Raw genomic sequence first — 14173 nt, 5'->3', positions numbered from 1 at the left:
ACCGAGCGGGACGGCACTTGTCTTGTGATGGCCAAGGAAAACCTCTCGCATACGAGGGCCCGCGGTGTAGATATCGAGGGTGTTTGTCCACCATCGTTTGTTTCTTCATTCATGTGTTCACACGACGAAGTATCAGCAGACGATAGCCTATATGAAACTTGCTCCATATTTTGTAGTTGTACTCGTGAGAGAACGCACGCGCGCGCGCACACACACACACACACACACTCTCTCTCTCTCTCTCGGGAAGATGATGATATCTGTGACAATTACGATAATGATCATGACCAAGATGGCTGTTTTATCTCCTTCAGCTAGCGCAGCCGTTCCGCTCGTCTCTCACACCGTAATACCACTCCCCTCTCAGGCTCTCTCTTTCTCTCTCTCTCTCTCATTCATAGAGTAGACGCTCGCTCTACTGTAATCACAAGGCTCGAGTCTCATCAACTTATGCTTGTAGCTACTCCCGTGTGGATTTTCTTATTAAACGAAGGGCTTCTAAGAAAAGGTCACATGGGGAGATTCCCGGTCTTGTCAAGAAACACCCAAGGGTCGTGTTTCTCCCAAACATCATCTCTTCAAATGGGTCGTGTTTCTCCCAAAAATCATCTCTTGAAATGGAGTGGGACAAGTGGACTTATCCCAAACATGCTTGAAAGTAGGGGTTTCACTTTTGATTAGAGTTTTCTTTTGTATTTTTAATAATGAGGGGTTTTAGAATCCCCCATGCAACCTCATTTTTCATTAAGAAACTTTTTCTTGCTAGGGAATTGTTCCATGGCGAAATGCTCATGCGAACAACTCCTTAGCCTCCTCAACAATAACAAGGTTGCACTATTGCATGCAATAGCATTGCCTTTTTTTAGGATGAGAGAGAAAGAGAGAGAGGCAGAGAGAGAGAGAGAGAGAGAGAGAGAGAGAAAGCACCCTTTCTCTTTAATTTTTGATGAAAAACTCTTCTTTCTCAAAAAGTAAGATATCCACATATTTCAAGGCTAAGTGGACTACTTAATTGAAATTAAAAGTTAAGTGAGTAATTTTTTTGGGGACCCGCACCACCTTGTCACCACACCATTGTATAAGTATATGCCCTAAAGGGCAATGATAAAAAACGCTCCCCCTCCTAGCCAGAAACAAAAAAAAAGGAAAAAAATATAGAACCTACATAAAACACATATCCTTTAAAGCATGCGTGCTATTTTTTCACTTCACATTAGAGTTATACTTTCTCATAGTTATTTCAAGCTAGGCTTGACCTTTTTGAAAAATTAAATACTCCTATTTGTTCACATAGAGCAAACATTTAGTATACGTGTACAATTAAGGCTTTGTCTTAACTTTGTTTGTGTGTTTTGGTTTCATAGCTTTCAAGTGGGCACATTGTGGATTGCATCCATATCAAAGATCAACCTAGTTTGTACTCTAGGCCTGAAAAAGAAGTGGTAAGATGCATAGACTTGATTCTCCTAGTCAAATCCATTAGGTTTTGGACCATATTTTCCTTAGCATTTGTATAAACATATTAGTAAGGCTCACTTGAAACTAAATTTCAAGGGAAAAGTTTCAATTGTTGTCACCTTAGTCATATTTGTTTTTAAAAACATGAATGAAGGTAACAACTGTGTTTAATAAGTAGGATGAGAAATTTGCACATCAACCATGCTTGAATCCTCTTTTCTCATCAAAAGACCACATAAATAAACATGATGGCACTCACTTAGAGAACATTGATCTCGAAGACCCAATGTGTATAACGCAATGAAATCTATGCCAACTTGCATAAAGTATATTGATTTTCCTTGCTTGTTTACTTGTATAATGCTTCGAATTATAAATATGGCAAGGTATTGGTTGTGTGTGAAAAAACAATTAGGGTATAATTCCCCATGCAATAATTAGTAGTAGAGGATGCCCTCTTTTTATTTAGTTGTAAGTATCACTTTAGGTATTATCCTTACATTTGCAAAAAGAGTGTGAGGGTGAGGATTTTAAAAATCCATTCACATTTACACCTAGTTTTCAATGACCTAAGACTTATTTATACCTCGTAAATAGTTCATGTTTAGACATGTGCCATACGTACCAATGTTTCAAGAAGTTATGTCAAAGTATTGTTGCTTCACACATGCATAAGATATGTTGTGGAAAAGTTTCTTAATGCTATCTTTCAAAAATACATTTTGATTAGTTAGATGCCTCTTAGACACACATAGATAATATAACTAATATTTGTAAAAAATAATGCTTCTTCTACAAAAGTGTTATGGGAAAGTAACCAAATGCGGCCAAAATGCTACTTTCAAGTTTTCCTAGTGAATAAGATAGACTTAGAAACCATTTGACTTTAGACATCATACTATCCCACTTGACTTCCATGTCTTCACCTTCCAAAAAAATTATTGGCTCTAGCATGCCATATGAATTCTAGAACAAACATGTGTGCCAAGTGATAGCAAAAAAAGATTGGGTTAGGTAGCTACTCATGCAACCCAAACATGTAGGACAATATAGCCTCAGATTCATTGTTGCTAATATTCCATTTCCTTGTTGCTTCTAGATAAAGGCTTCTTATTGTGCAACCATCCCAGAGGGCATGTCTAATGGTTCCTCTTGCCTAAGAGCATTGATTTGGCAAATTCCCATGTTGGTTTACAAGATTGTGAACATTTTTTTGTTCCTCTTAATTCCATGAAGTCAATTAATTTCCCATTATCAACAAATTAGTGTCTACACTCATAATAAGCACCACCGTTAATAAGAAAAAAATCATCTCTTGCCTAAAATTATTGAGAATGGGTGACAAATTAATCCAAGACCATTGTATATTGTTACTAGGATCAATTATTGCATGCATAAGGTCCCCTAAGATAAGAGTCATTACTTTCGCTCAATCGCAAAGTGTAAGGTCCCCTAAGATAAGCTTCATTGTTGAACATGGCATCCAGTTTGATAGCCATCACTGCTTGAGATGTCATAATTCCCTCTCCCTCAATCTTTGACTTTGTACATAATTTCAAATTCTTCCAATGGTTCTATTCTCAAAGCATTTCAATCCATGGTAGCTTTTAATGACAAAACTACTTCAACAATTTCATTCTTGAGACAAGTGATTCCGAACTAATATGAATTAGTTGCAGTCCCTTAGTTTCTAGATTTGTTTATAGACAAATCTAGATTCTTGAGACAAGTGATTCCGAACTAATATGAATTAGCTGCAGTCCCTTAGTTTCTAGATTTGTTTATAGACAACCCATGGATATCAAAACAAAATATATGTATTCTTTCCATTTATTTTGAAGATATTTGCCTCTAAGTGAGTCCTAGTCTTTTTAAAGGCACGAAGTTATCAAAGTGGCCTATAACCTTATGGTTGGATGTTTGAAAAGATTCAATGTCTTGAGTCTAATGTGTAGGGGATAGGAGGTTGTTGACCATCAAGTATTTTCTTACTTACTCTATAAAAGTCCCATGTTGTCCTCTCAAATTGCCAAAGACCACCACCAATAGGAAATTAGAGGCATATAAATGTATTGCCTCTTTTGGGATGATTATACTTCTCTAGACCAACCCTTCTAAGACTTGGTCTTTGGTCACACTGATAAGTGACAAGTTAATGTTATCATTTTTTTGCCCTAAAGCCTTTTCATAGTCCTCTAAGATCCACACAAATGTCTATGTTTTTCCTTTGAAGTGCTTAAGGCATCATAATAAGGTCATATGTGAAACCTTGCCCGACCAATCACTTATTCCTATTACTAATGCCTTGCAATTGGCCTTGCTTCACATAGTGGTCAATTAGATAGAACAAAGGATGGGTGGCTAGTGCAAAAAATATGGGGTTAATAGATCATCCCTATCTAACACTTCTCATAACTTGCAAGGATTGGAGAAGCTTGGCATTCATGAAAATCAGTGCTTCGGCATCCTCACCTAATATACATGGCAACCTAGCTATCTTACTAGAAAATCCCATCTTTAGAATTACTTCATTTAGGTATCCCCATGACACTCTCTTAAAGGATTTTTCTAAATCAAGATGGAGAATGAATTTTTTTTGTCTTGAGGCCTTGGCCCATTCTATAGCCACCATAACATGTAGCACATTATTTATTAGTGAATTCAAATTTGCATACATGATTAATCTTCTACTGAAGTGGATACTTAACTTCTCATACTCCCATTGAAGAGTATCTTACCTTATTGAATGAAAAATCTAAATTACTTGAGTCTCAATTCCATCCTATTTCCTTCCTTCATTGCTACTTGATAGTTGTTTAATCATTTCCTCTACACAAGAGAACTCCTTCATTTCATGGCTATCTAGCTAGATACCTTCTATTTGAATGCATTGTTGGACCAATTGAGTGAAGTCCAATCTCCCCATGGGTCTAGAGAGTTACTCACAACTGATGCTTTAAGATTGTCATTGGATCATTCCACCATATGTGTAAACTCCACTTGATTGAGAAATCAAGCATTTGCAACTGAAGGTTTGCGTTGATCTTCTAACCTTTCCAATCAGAACTCAAATTGATTATTGCTAGCTAATTTGATAGAGACATGTGTAGTCCACCACTTGACTAATTCTTAGGGGAAGCCAATTGCCCTCTGTGATGTTGTACCATCAGTTTAGATGTGCCTAGTACCTTAGGGAAACTAAGAGAATTATAGGTTAAGGCACATACATCTAGTTACAAGTGATAGTATTGTGTCAATAGATGTGTGCATGTGGATGTGTGCATGCACATGTGTGCAACTAATAGTATTGTGCCAGTATATGTGCATGCATGCATAGACATGTATGCATGTGTGTGCATGTATCTATGCATGTGTGTGTACATATGGGTTTGTGTGTGCATGTGTGTACATGTGCATATGTGTGCATGTACATGTGTGTTTATGTGCATATGCATGCCATGTGTGTGTGTGCACATGAGATAAGATTGCAAATCATAAGGAGGGTGAAGCACTATGGGATTAAGCACCGGACTTTGATCGCTAGTTGCAACCAAAGAACTAAACACAAAAGCTCAATCCTAAGTACAACCATTGAATTGGATTGAATATATTGTTAATTGTTGTGGTGTGATATGTAGTAAGGGGTGCTAGGAACGATCAATAATAATTGAATTTTTTTTGTGTCGAAAAATATTTAATTTTTTTCTAACTCTCATCTAAATAGAATCTTTGGTCACCACATAACAAAGATAGTGTCACACTGTCTATAATTGATTGAAAATTGTTGTGTTTGATGACACATAAAATTATTGGCCCCTATCTAAATTGAAGCTTTGTTCACTTAGGAGTAGAGATAGTAACTCATCTACTTTGGTTCTACCATTCACATGTCCCATTCGACATGTGTTTTTTATTGCACACATATGACAAGCTCTTTGAACATAGTGGAAAAGCACGTCATGCACTCTCTAAATTTATGTGAAATATATTGATTTTTTGAAACTCACACTTGTATGGATAGTATTTACATGATACCTTTGCACATGGATAATATTCATCCAACTTGTGTTAATTCAAATAGTCTAACCTAGCTTGCATACATGCCATAAATTTGGGCATAAAAAGCATCATCATGCACTCTCTAAATTTATGTGAAACATATGGATTTTTCAAAACGCATACTTGTACGGATAGTATTTATATGATACCTTTGCACATGGATAGTATTCATAGAACTTATGTTAATTCAAATAGTCTAACGTAACTTGCATACATGTCACAAATTTGGGTATATTTGCAAAAATTCAAATACAACTACTTGAAATTTAAGGTAACATGATGTAGTATGCAATATTGGAGACTAGTTTCTAAAGTATAGATGGAAGTTGTTTTGATACCCTTTATATAATGTGTACACAAAGTTAAAATCTATCAAACGAATTCGCTTCTTAGTTTAATTTGACATCCATACCAACTTGCTTCAACTCCAAGTGACTTTGATGATGAAAATACCCTCTTTGGTACTTAAATAAGTAATAAAAAGAAGAGAGAGATAGAGGTGTATTCAAATATATACAAATTTCTCTATCTTTGCTACTTTTTTATAGTAGTATGAAAACGTACCCAAACCAGAATAGTTTGATGCTCATATGGAATACTACAAAAGTTTCTTTTGTTTGTCTAGCATTATCCACCACCTCTTAATGGTCAAGACACCGTAGGAAGACCACGAGCGCAACAACGCTTTCAAAAGGAAGTGCCAGGTGGTTGTCCTAATGGAAGTATTCCTATTATGAGTCGAAGCAAATATAAGAGCTCAAATGCTACACATAAGAAACGACGGCTTGGTGTTGAAGAGTCACCAATTGATGGATACATTCACAAGGTTTATGATTAGAGATGAAGTTTGATACTTTCCACTTCATTCTTCTAGGTTTACTTAAATCTAATTATATTTACAAGCCTATGTTGTGGATGACTTGAATGTAGTATGGAACTTATCGTTGTATGGATAATAATGCATTCACTGGACTACAAGTAAGTACAACAATCAACCAACCTCCAACTAATAATGGGGAAGCAAGCATTTCACAAGTATGGGTGGTCATAAATTATGGAGATCCAAACATCATGGCAACAATAGAAGTTGGCTTGAAGGTACTTGTTTCACGCTACTTTCTCTACATAAATGTTATGTTCATTTCTCCTTTTAGTCAAATGGATTGCATTATAAGTGCTTATATTCTAATACTTCTTTTTTTTCCTAGGCTCACATCGGATAATTATTGAGGTGTAAACCAATGGAAATCTTTAAACATGTAGCCAAAATTAATGACCTTATTTGGTAATCGAAAGGCCTGTAGTAGTACTAAAGTAAATAGGTAATTATATCATTAGAGGATAAAATTAAACCCTTACCCAAAGGTTTATAGAAACCTTAGTGTTCTCACATCATCCTACATCTAAATTCAATCTTTACTTAAAGCCTTCCCAAAATATTTATGGACTTTTTCTTAGCTCTCACACACCTTTAAAAGTGCATATAGCAATTGCCTTACATTACTTAAAGGAATCACTAAAAAACCACATATTCAAGAATTTAGGAACTTTCATAAAGTTTGGGAATTCCTAATGTGATTAATATTCGAACGGCTCTCTGAAGATACACTGCAACACCATCTTTGTAATTACACGTTGAAGTAATCAAGCATGTAGAGAAAGGGCCTCGGAGAATTAGTGAGATAGCCCCCCCGAAACTTGCAAAACCAGCCTAGAAGACACACTCTAGAATAATGGGACGACCATCCATCCTCACGGCTATATCACAGAGATAATATACCTGCCTAGCCACAAACACGACTACCCCACTTAATGATCAAATAAGGTTAGAGGATGAAGTTCCATAGAGGTCAACAAATAAAGCTGAATATATGATCAATTTTAATATTTGAAATAGTGATAGCCACCTCAGGTGCTCTTCAGAGAGTAGTATCCACTATATTCTAAATTGGATCCCATAGGCGCTAGAATCTTAGCCATGCCAATGCAAATTGTTAACATCCACTACCTGCTTATACATGACTAGTTGGAATAAGGATCCCTTATGCATAGTCTTCATACTTGTTTATGCCAACTTCACATCACCTAGAAGAAGTTTTCAACTTATTTAGACAAGATCAAGCTTACACAAAAAATGTGAGACAATATGAATTTTGAAAGTTTTTCCTTTTATTTGGAGAAATCATGATGACAAAGTCTAGCTTCCTTGAAGGTGTGGTTTTCCATGAATTTTTGATTCTTTAACATGTGTAGTGGAGATAATGGTAATAGAGAACATCTTCTTCCACCTCTTTTTGAGGTCAATGAAGAAAATAAAAATTACATGTACTAGATCCTTCTACTTTTGGAAATGCCAGATTGTTGCTAATTTTAGGCTTTAGGAAATGTGTGAAGTTGTTGTCATTGACCACTGAGAATGAAGGCCATCCATATTTATTGCAAGAAATCCCAATGTTATAACTAGTGTTGTCTTTATTGGTTAAGTTTTATTCCCTTTCCACTTGTCTTCCATGAAATTGGTCCACCTTGATTGACTCTCAATTAGATTTTCCTATTGTCATATGCCCTTATTGGCAATGTATGTTAAAATCTTTAGTTTTCATGAGGATGGTACTGTGGAGGAGGATAATACGCATTAGGGAAAGAGACGAGTCACCCTACCCATCATAGTTCTAAGTATGATTTTGTGATTCATGATTAGTAGTATATTGTCCGACCTAAGATGCTCACCATTTATCATAATGGCCACAATCTTCAACTTCATAATTAGCATTCATGGTTGAGTTGGTGTGACCCCAATCTATTGACAAGAGAGAAGGCCAATGGATTTTCCTTTGCTATGAGCTTTTGAAATGGAGATGTCCCATGCAAAAAATTCAAAGGTGATCAAGCCTCATGAAGTGTATTACTAGACCCAATTATTGCCCTTGAACATTGACTAGTCTCCTAGCATATTTTTCATGATGTCCCATGAGGCTTGGCTACAAGCAAGTGCCACTCCAATACTTTCTCCAATAAAGGTGAGGCTAAGAATGATAGTCACTCTCTCAATATGATAAGATTATGTGTAATGCTCTAAAATGTTTGAGAGGAAGATGAGATCTTCTTCTTGAATTTGGCTAGTCACTAAAATTGCTTATTTTGGCACAAGTGCACAAGAACTTTGATTTTCCATAGTCATATCAGTTAGCATAGTCATCATTTACTCTTGAATCCCTCATTCAAACCACTGCACTAGTAATAATAGGGGATACTATATCAATGGCTTATTTCTATCTTCTTGCATAAATATCCATGAAATCCAATTAAAGTATCAAACTGCTATGAAAGCGATTATAGAAACTCTAGTGGAACTCTAAACTTGTAGCATATATCCTTGAAAATGAAGTTGTTGACATCTTTCTTAGTGATTCTAGTGGTGGCTTTTGTCCTAGCCCATCTTGAGAGATAATTCATAGTAATAGGTATGTACATATTTTTCCATACTCTAATGTGCAAAGATCTAATTGTATAGATCCCCCATTTCTCAAAGATATCAAAGGTCCAATTATCAAGGGCCGCAACATTCTTCTTTTTCTCTATATGTTGAAGATTCCATGCTTCCAGTCCCATCAAGCTTTACAACTATTTCTCATTATCTATATGAAGATGAGTAATGGGTTTGAGTTTTATTTTGAATTCCTTCTTCACTAAAGAGTATTTTGTATTAGCTACCATCCTATTCTATAATAGCATCACTTATTACTATTTCGAAGAAAACATTCTCTTTATTTACCTAACATAATTAATTCAATACATTGCAGAATCTCTTTATTCTTTATCGTAACAGGTACTAGTCATCTAGCTAGAATATAGTACGTGGATGTCTAGTTGGTTTTTTAAGGCATACATGTGCACATACTTAGTACATTTCAAGTGTTTTTGAGACTAATATTTGTTTTAGACTATTATACTTTCAGGTTGAACAAGATGTGTATGGAGATGATTATTCCCATTTATTTGTCTTCTATACGGTACAAGAACTCATTATATATATTTTTGAGCATCTATATTATAACACATTGATGTCTATTTTTGTTTTGATATTTAAACCTTGAGAACAATTAATTTCTCATCAAAGAATGGGCTTGTGCATGAACATAGCATCTTGTTTAAAGTGGTGGAAGAATGAAAAGATAGTAATTTGTTTCATTCTATAGGATATAGACTTTGCAAGTGCTTTAAGAAAAGAGGTGGTTATCATGAATTTTTTATTTGTTGCTTATATTGTCACTTTTCTCATTGCCATGACATTAAAACACATTGGGTTAGAAGCAGCAAACTAGATTATTGACTGTCGTTTTCAAGAAAGAAAACTCAATGGGTACACTACATCATGTTAGTATTGTATAAGATATACAGTGGAGAAGTGAGATGTTTGTCTCTAAGAACTTTATGCCAAAGGGGACATGCCTATTCCCATTGCCAACCTAATTGACACCCTAGTTTAAGGCTTTGCTCCATGTACTAGTGTACCAATCTCCTAGTACAAGATTGGTACTAATGTGTCCATCAAACTTGCCATGAATTCCTACTATTTATTCAACTTATCACAAAGATTTTTTGAATCTCATAATCACATGGGCTTTTTTATCTTCTTGGAACTATAGAGGTTGAGAGAGTGTTGATAGCTTTGAGAAATTCCACCAAGAACTCAACAATATCCAAGTATAAGAAATATTTTTTGTTATCTAAACTCTATTCTTGCATGAAACCATTCACTCATCAATGGCCAATTATGTTTACCTAGAATCATTAGTCTTACAAAAAATTTAAAAACACATATCATGAACTTCATATCCATCCTACATGTGGAAACTGGCAAGCGATTACTTAGATGACTTGGTTAGTTAATGGATCTAGCATCATCCTCAAAATCTTTAACTGGAAATAGCACCACAAGGCTCACATTTCTTAGAATTTAGGGAGATGACTATCATTGATATTATCATTCTTCAAAATGGGAGTACTACTTAAATCTAGATAGTGTATAGTTAGTTGGAATTGATAGAGGATTATGTGAGCGAAATGTTAGTGTTGGCAAGCAAACAATAGTTGATTATGCTTGCCATACCTAAACAATAACTAATTTCGCTTAAGCAATCATTTGTAAAAGATATAGTTCTTGATCCCAAATATAAATCCCAACATATTTACAGATTTAATTTATTAAATCTTGGCCCTAAGATGGAAGAATACTTCAATGTATGTGGGATGCTAGCGTGACAACACAAAATCTAACTCTCACTAAATGTATTGCATTTTTTTCAATAAGGTGCAAGGATCAACACCATCATACAAAAATAAGATCATGTGACACACTTACCAAGCATGCAAGTAAAGCATTGACGATTTTATAATTGTACATCCATGTGGGATCATGCCCATTTTCCAAAATGTGAAATTTTTTCTTTTTTCCATTCATGCAAACATGAAAAAATTCTCAATAAGACACCCATGTTGGTTGCCTATAATGCTAGAAAAGCACTTTTGATCAAGAGTTTTTATGATTTGTGTAATAGCAACTAGAATGGAGAGAGGGGAACAACATAGTTATTAGAAGTAGCAATTCAAAACAATTGGCGTGTTTAGAAGCACACTCAAAGAGCAATGCCCATCAACATTGCTTTTTCATCCACTCAATTGTGCTTCTACCCACAAGTCATATCTTTAAACACCATATATATATCAACATGAAACTAAATTCATAAACATGATATTGATAGCATAGCATTGAGTAGAGGATTTGGCTACAATTATTAGTTTGAGTGCTAGAGGCACATGTGTAAGAAACCCCACAAACTACATGCATTTAGGGGGTACTTTGAAACCTCTCTACTTGAATTAATATGGCAAAAAAATGACCCCCCTTCATTAAGATAAATAGTAGGATTTTTTCCAAAGCGCAATGTCTCTTCTCCTTGTGTAAGTGTAATCTTAGAAATTTACCAAAATTCAAGCAAATAAAATACTCTCTAAGTTGCAAGGTACTCTTGATTGTTGCTATAAGTATGGTACATGAAGTTTTCCAAATTATTAAAATTGTTTCAGTTAAAGCTATTAGGGAGCATTCAAATCCCTTAAGTCATATTGAGTCTCTATCCCTATATCAATTAAATTAATAAACAACTAATGATATCCTTCTTTGGACTCAAGAATTTGGAGGATCTTGAAAAGTGAAAGAAGATAAAAAACCACTGAAGTGATATTATCCTCATTCTCTAGTTCTATCTTCAAGTGTGTTTAATAATGAATATAAGCAAAGTCTAATTTTATGGGCATAAAAATAGTGCTAATAAGATTGTAGACCAATGTCAACTAGAATGATTTGAACAAGAAGTTATCTATTTGTTTGGAGCTCATGTTGCTAGTTCAATCTATCTTACTCACTCTCCTATATCGGTAATAATGATTGGTGTATAAAACTCCTTAACAGAAGTTAATAAAAGGGGCAACACTTGTAGAGACTTTAGTATAAGACGTTGGTAGCTTCAAGTCACTACCCTTTTTATTTTGATGTTAGGAGTAGTTTGTTCTAACATGAAACATTATATGAAAAGTTTAGGATCTCAGCTAATTGATAGCTTTTTTCACTCATTTTTCATAGGATGATAGCTATCAAACAACTTGTTACAATATGGACTGCAATGGGTATGTCCACACGAGCAACAAATATGTTTTGGGGGATGCCTGGACTACTTACGCTATTCCAGGAGGTGTGCAATATGGATACACAATAACCTTACTAAAGGTACATTTCTGTTTTAATGTGTGCAATCCATAACTAAGGTATGAAATTACATGGCTTTTAAGTGGTCACGCAGGCTTGTAACTCCAATGCTAACATAAAAAATTTCATTTTAGTGTGTTTCTACTAGCTAGAATTCTAAACTACCAACCGGTTGACATGTCCGTGAAAATGCCAATGGATTTTTTTGAGAATTTTAGTGATAAAACTAGCATTTCAAACATATAGATTTCGAATTTAAAAAGCCCATTTGCTTTGGAGAATTGCATTTATTGGTATGGGGTTGGGAAGAATGGTTCTCTACAATGAGCACATATGGTTTGGTATGTGTGGTGTGAAAACAGGCCGAAGAAAATTGGAATTTCTACATAGACGGGGAACCCGTGGGTTATTGGGATGCGAGTGTGATAACGATATGGCAAGGCAGGCTTGGAGATAGGTTAGAATTCGGGGGCGAGGTGGCAATCAAAAGTGTGTCCTCGACAACCGGCATGGGAAGTGGCGTCGCTGCAAGTACCGGCTATCCATGGGCGGCCGTCTTTGAACAACTCAAGTACTGGGATGCAAACGGAAACTTGCAGACGTTCGATCCTTCCATGCTTGCATCTTTCATCGACAACCCAAGTTGCTATAACACCAGCGAAATCTTCACCTCGCCATCCTCCAACCTCAGCCCTTGGTTCTACTATGGAGGCCCTGGAGCTTCCGAACCAGCTTGCGTCTACTAAAATAACTACGTCCTTACATTGAGACATCGTGGGGTTTCTCATGTCAAACCCACCCCCATTTTCCTCCTCCAGTCTTGCAAAATCAAGATGTAAAGCACAACATATGTTCAACTCTGATGTAGCTGCACAACCAACACACTAAAAGAAATGCTCTCACATCTTATGATACTTAAGGCTGTCAAATGTAACACTTAGTTCCAAAATAATTAATAGGTACACATGCAATTTGTCATGTTGTGTCGTGTCCAACAATGGTTGAAATGCTAGATGGTTTGCAGTACAACCGATCTTGTAAAGTATCTAAATTGGGTAACAATCCACAGTGAGGGTGATGATGCTGAACAAGAGTTCTACTAGTTTGCTCTTATCCACTACAAGGATATGGAGGTATAGCGACGGCGCTTTCTGACGCAAAATAGCGGTGTCGCTATTAGCATCGCAAATGCGACGCAAATAGCGACGGTGCTTAGATGAAAAAAATATGGGCCGAAACTCGAGCGTGTTATTATGTGCGTATACACGAAAGAGAGAGCGAAAGGGAGAGTGAACATCTTGCATTTGAGAGGGAGAGGGACAGAAAGAGAGAAAGAGGGAGAAGGAAGGCTTCTGACCGTCGCTGCCACTGTTCGCAAAGAAGAGGAGGAAGTGCATAGAGGGCGAAGAGGAGTCACCGAATCCATCTTCGAGCCTTTACGATGAGTGCATTGTTCATTCTTGCTTTGTTTTTGTGTTTTCTCTTTCTCTTTTACTTGTTTTTGTTAAAACTCATGTGTATTGAGAGAGGAAGAGGAAATGAGAGAGAAAGAGAGGGAGAGGGAGAGGGAGAGGGAGAGGAAATGAGAGAGGGAGAGGAAGAGGAAGAGGGAGAGGGAGGAAGACGAAGAGAGGGAAACATTAAACATAATAGGGAAAGAGAGAAAGCGAAAGAGAGAGAGAAAGGGAGAGGGAGAGGCAGGGAGAGGAAATAAGAGAGGAAGAGGAAGAGAGAAAAGGAAAGAAGGAAGGAGAGAGAGAAGGAAAAAACATTAAACATAATAGGGAAAGGGAGAAAGAGAGGGAGAGGGAGAGGGAGAGGAAGAGAGAAAAGGAAATGAGAGAGGGAGAGGAGAGAGAAAAAATATTAAACATAGAGGAGAGTGAG

General features: G+C 36.1%; 1 protein-coding gene across 1 annotated transcript; it reads left to right on the top strand.

Annotated features, from left to right (window-relative positions):
* Nucleotides 1-203: 203 nt before the first annotated feature.
* Nucleotides 204-13184, top strand: LOC148029052 (protein neprosin-like). The gene is made up of 7 exons (XM_087688653.1): nucleotides 204-346; nucleotides 1365-1442; nucleotides 6143-6343; nucleotides 6448-6615; nucleotides 9477-9530; nucleotides 12164-12307; nucleotides 12649-13184. Exons 1-7 carry the CDS (start codon nucleotides 251-253, stop codon nucleotides 13030-13032), a joined length of 1125 nt encoding a protein of 374 aa, XP_087544779.1. The 5' UTR covers nucleotides 204-250; the 3' UTR covers nucleotides 13033-13184.
* Nucleotides 13185-14173: the final 989 nt, after the last annotated feature.

Source organism: Lygodium microphyllum, chromosome 11 (genome assembly GCF_053477565.2).
Source record: "Lygodium microphyllum isolate KBCC chromosome 11, Lygodium_microphyllum_v1.1.10, whole genome shotgun sequence".
NCBI lineage: Eukaryota > Viridiplantae > Streptophyta > Polypodiopsida > Schizaeales > Lygodiaceae > Lygodium > Lygodium microphyllum.
The sequence above is the reverse complement of the archived record's forward strand: the minus strand, read 5'-3'. Positions and strand labels throughout refer to the sequence as shown.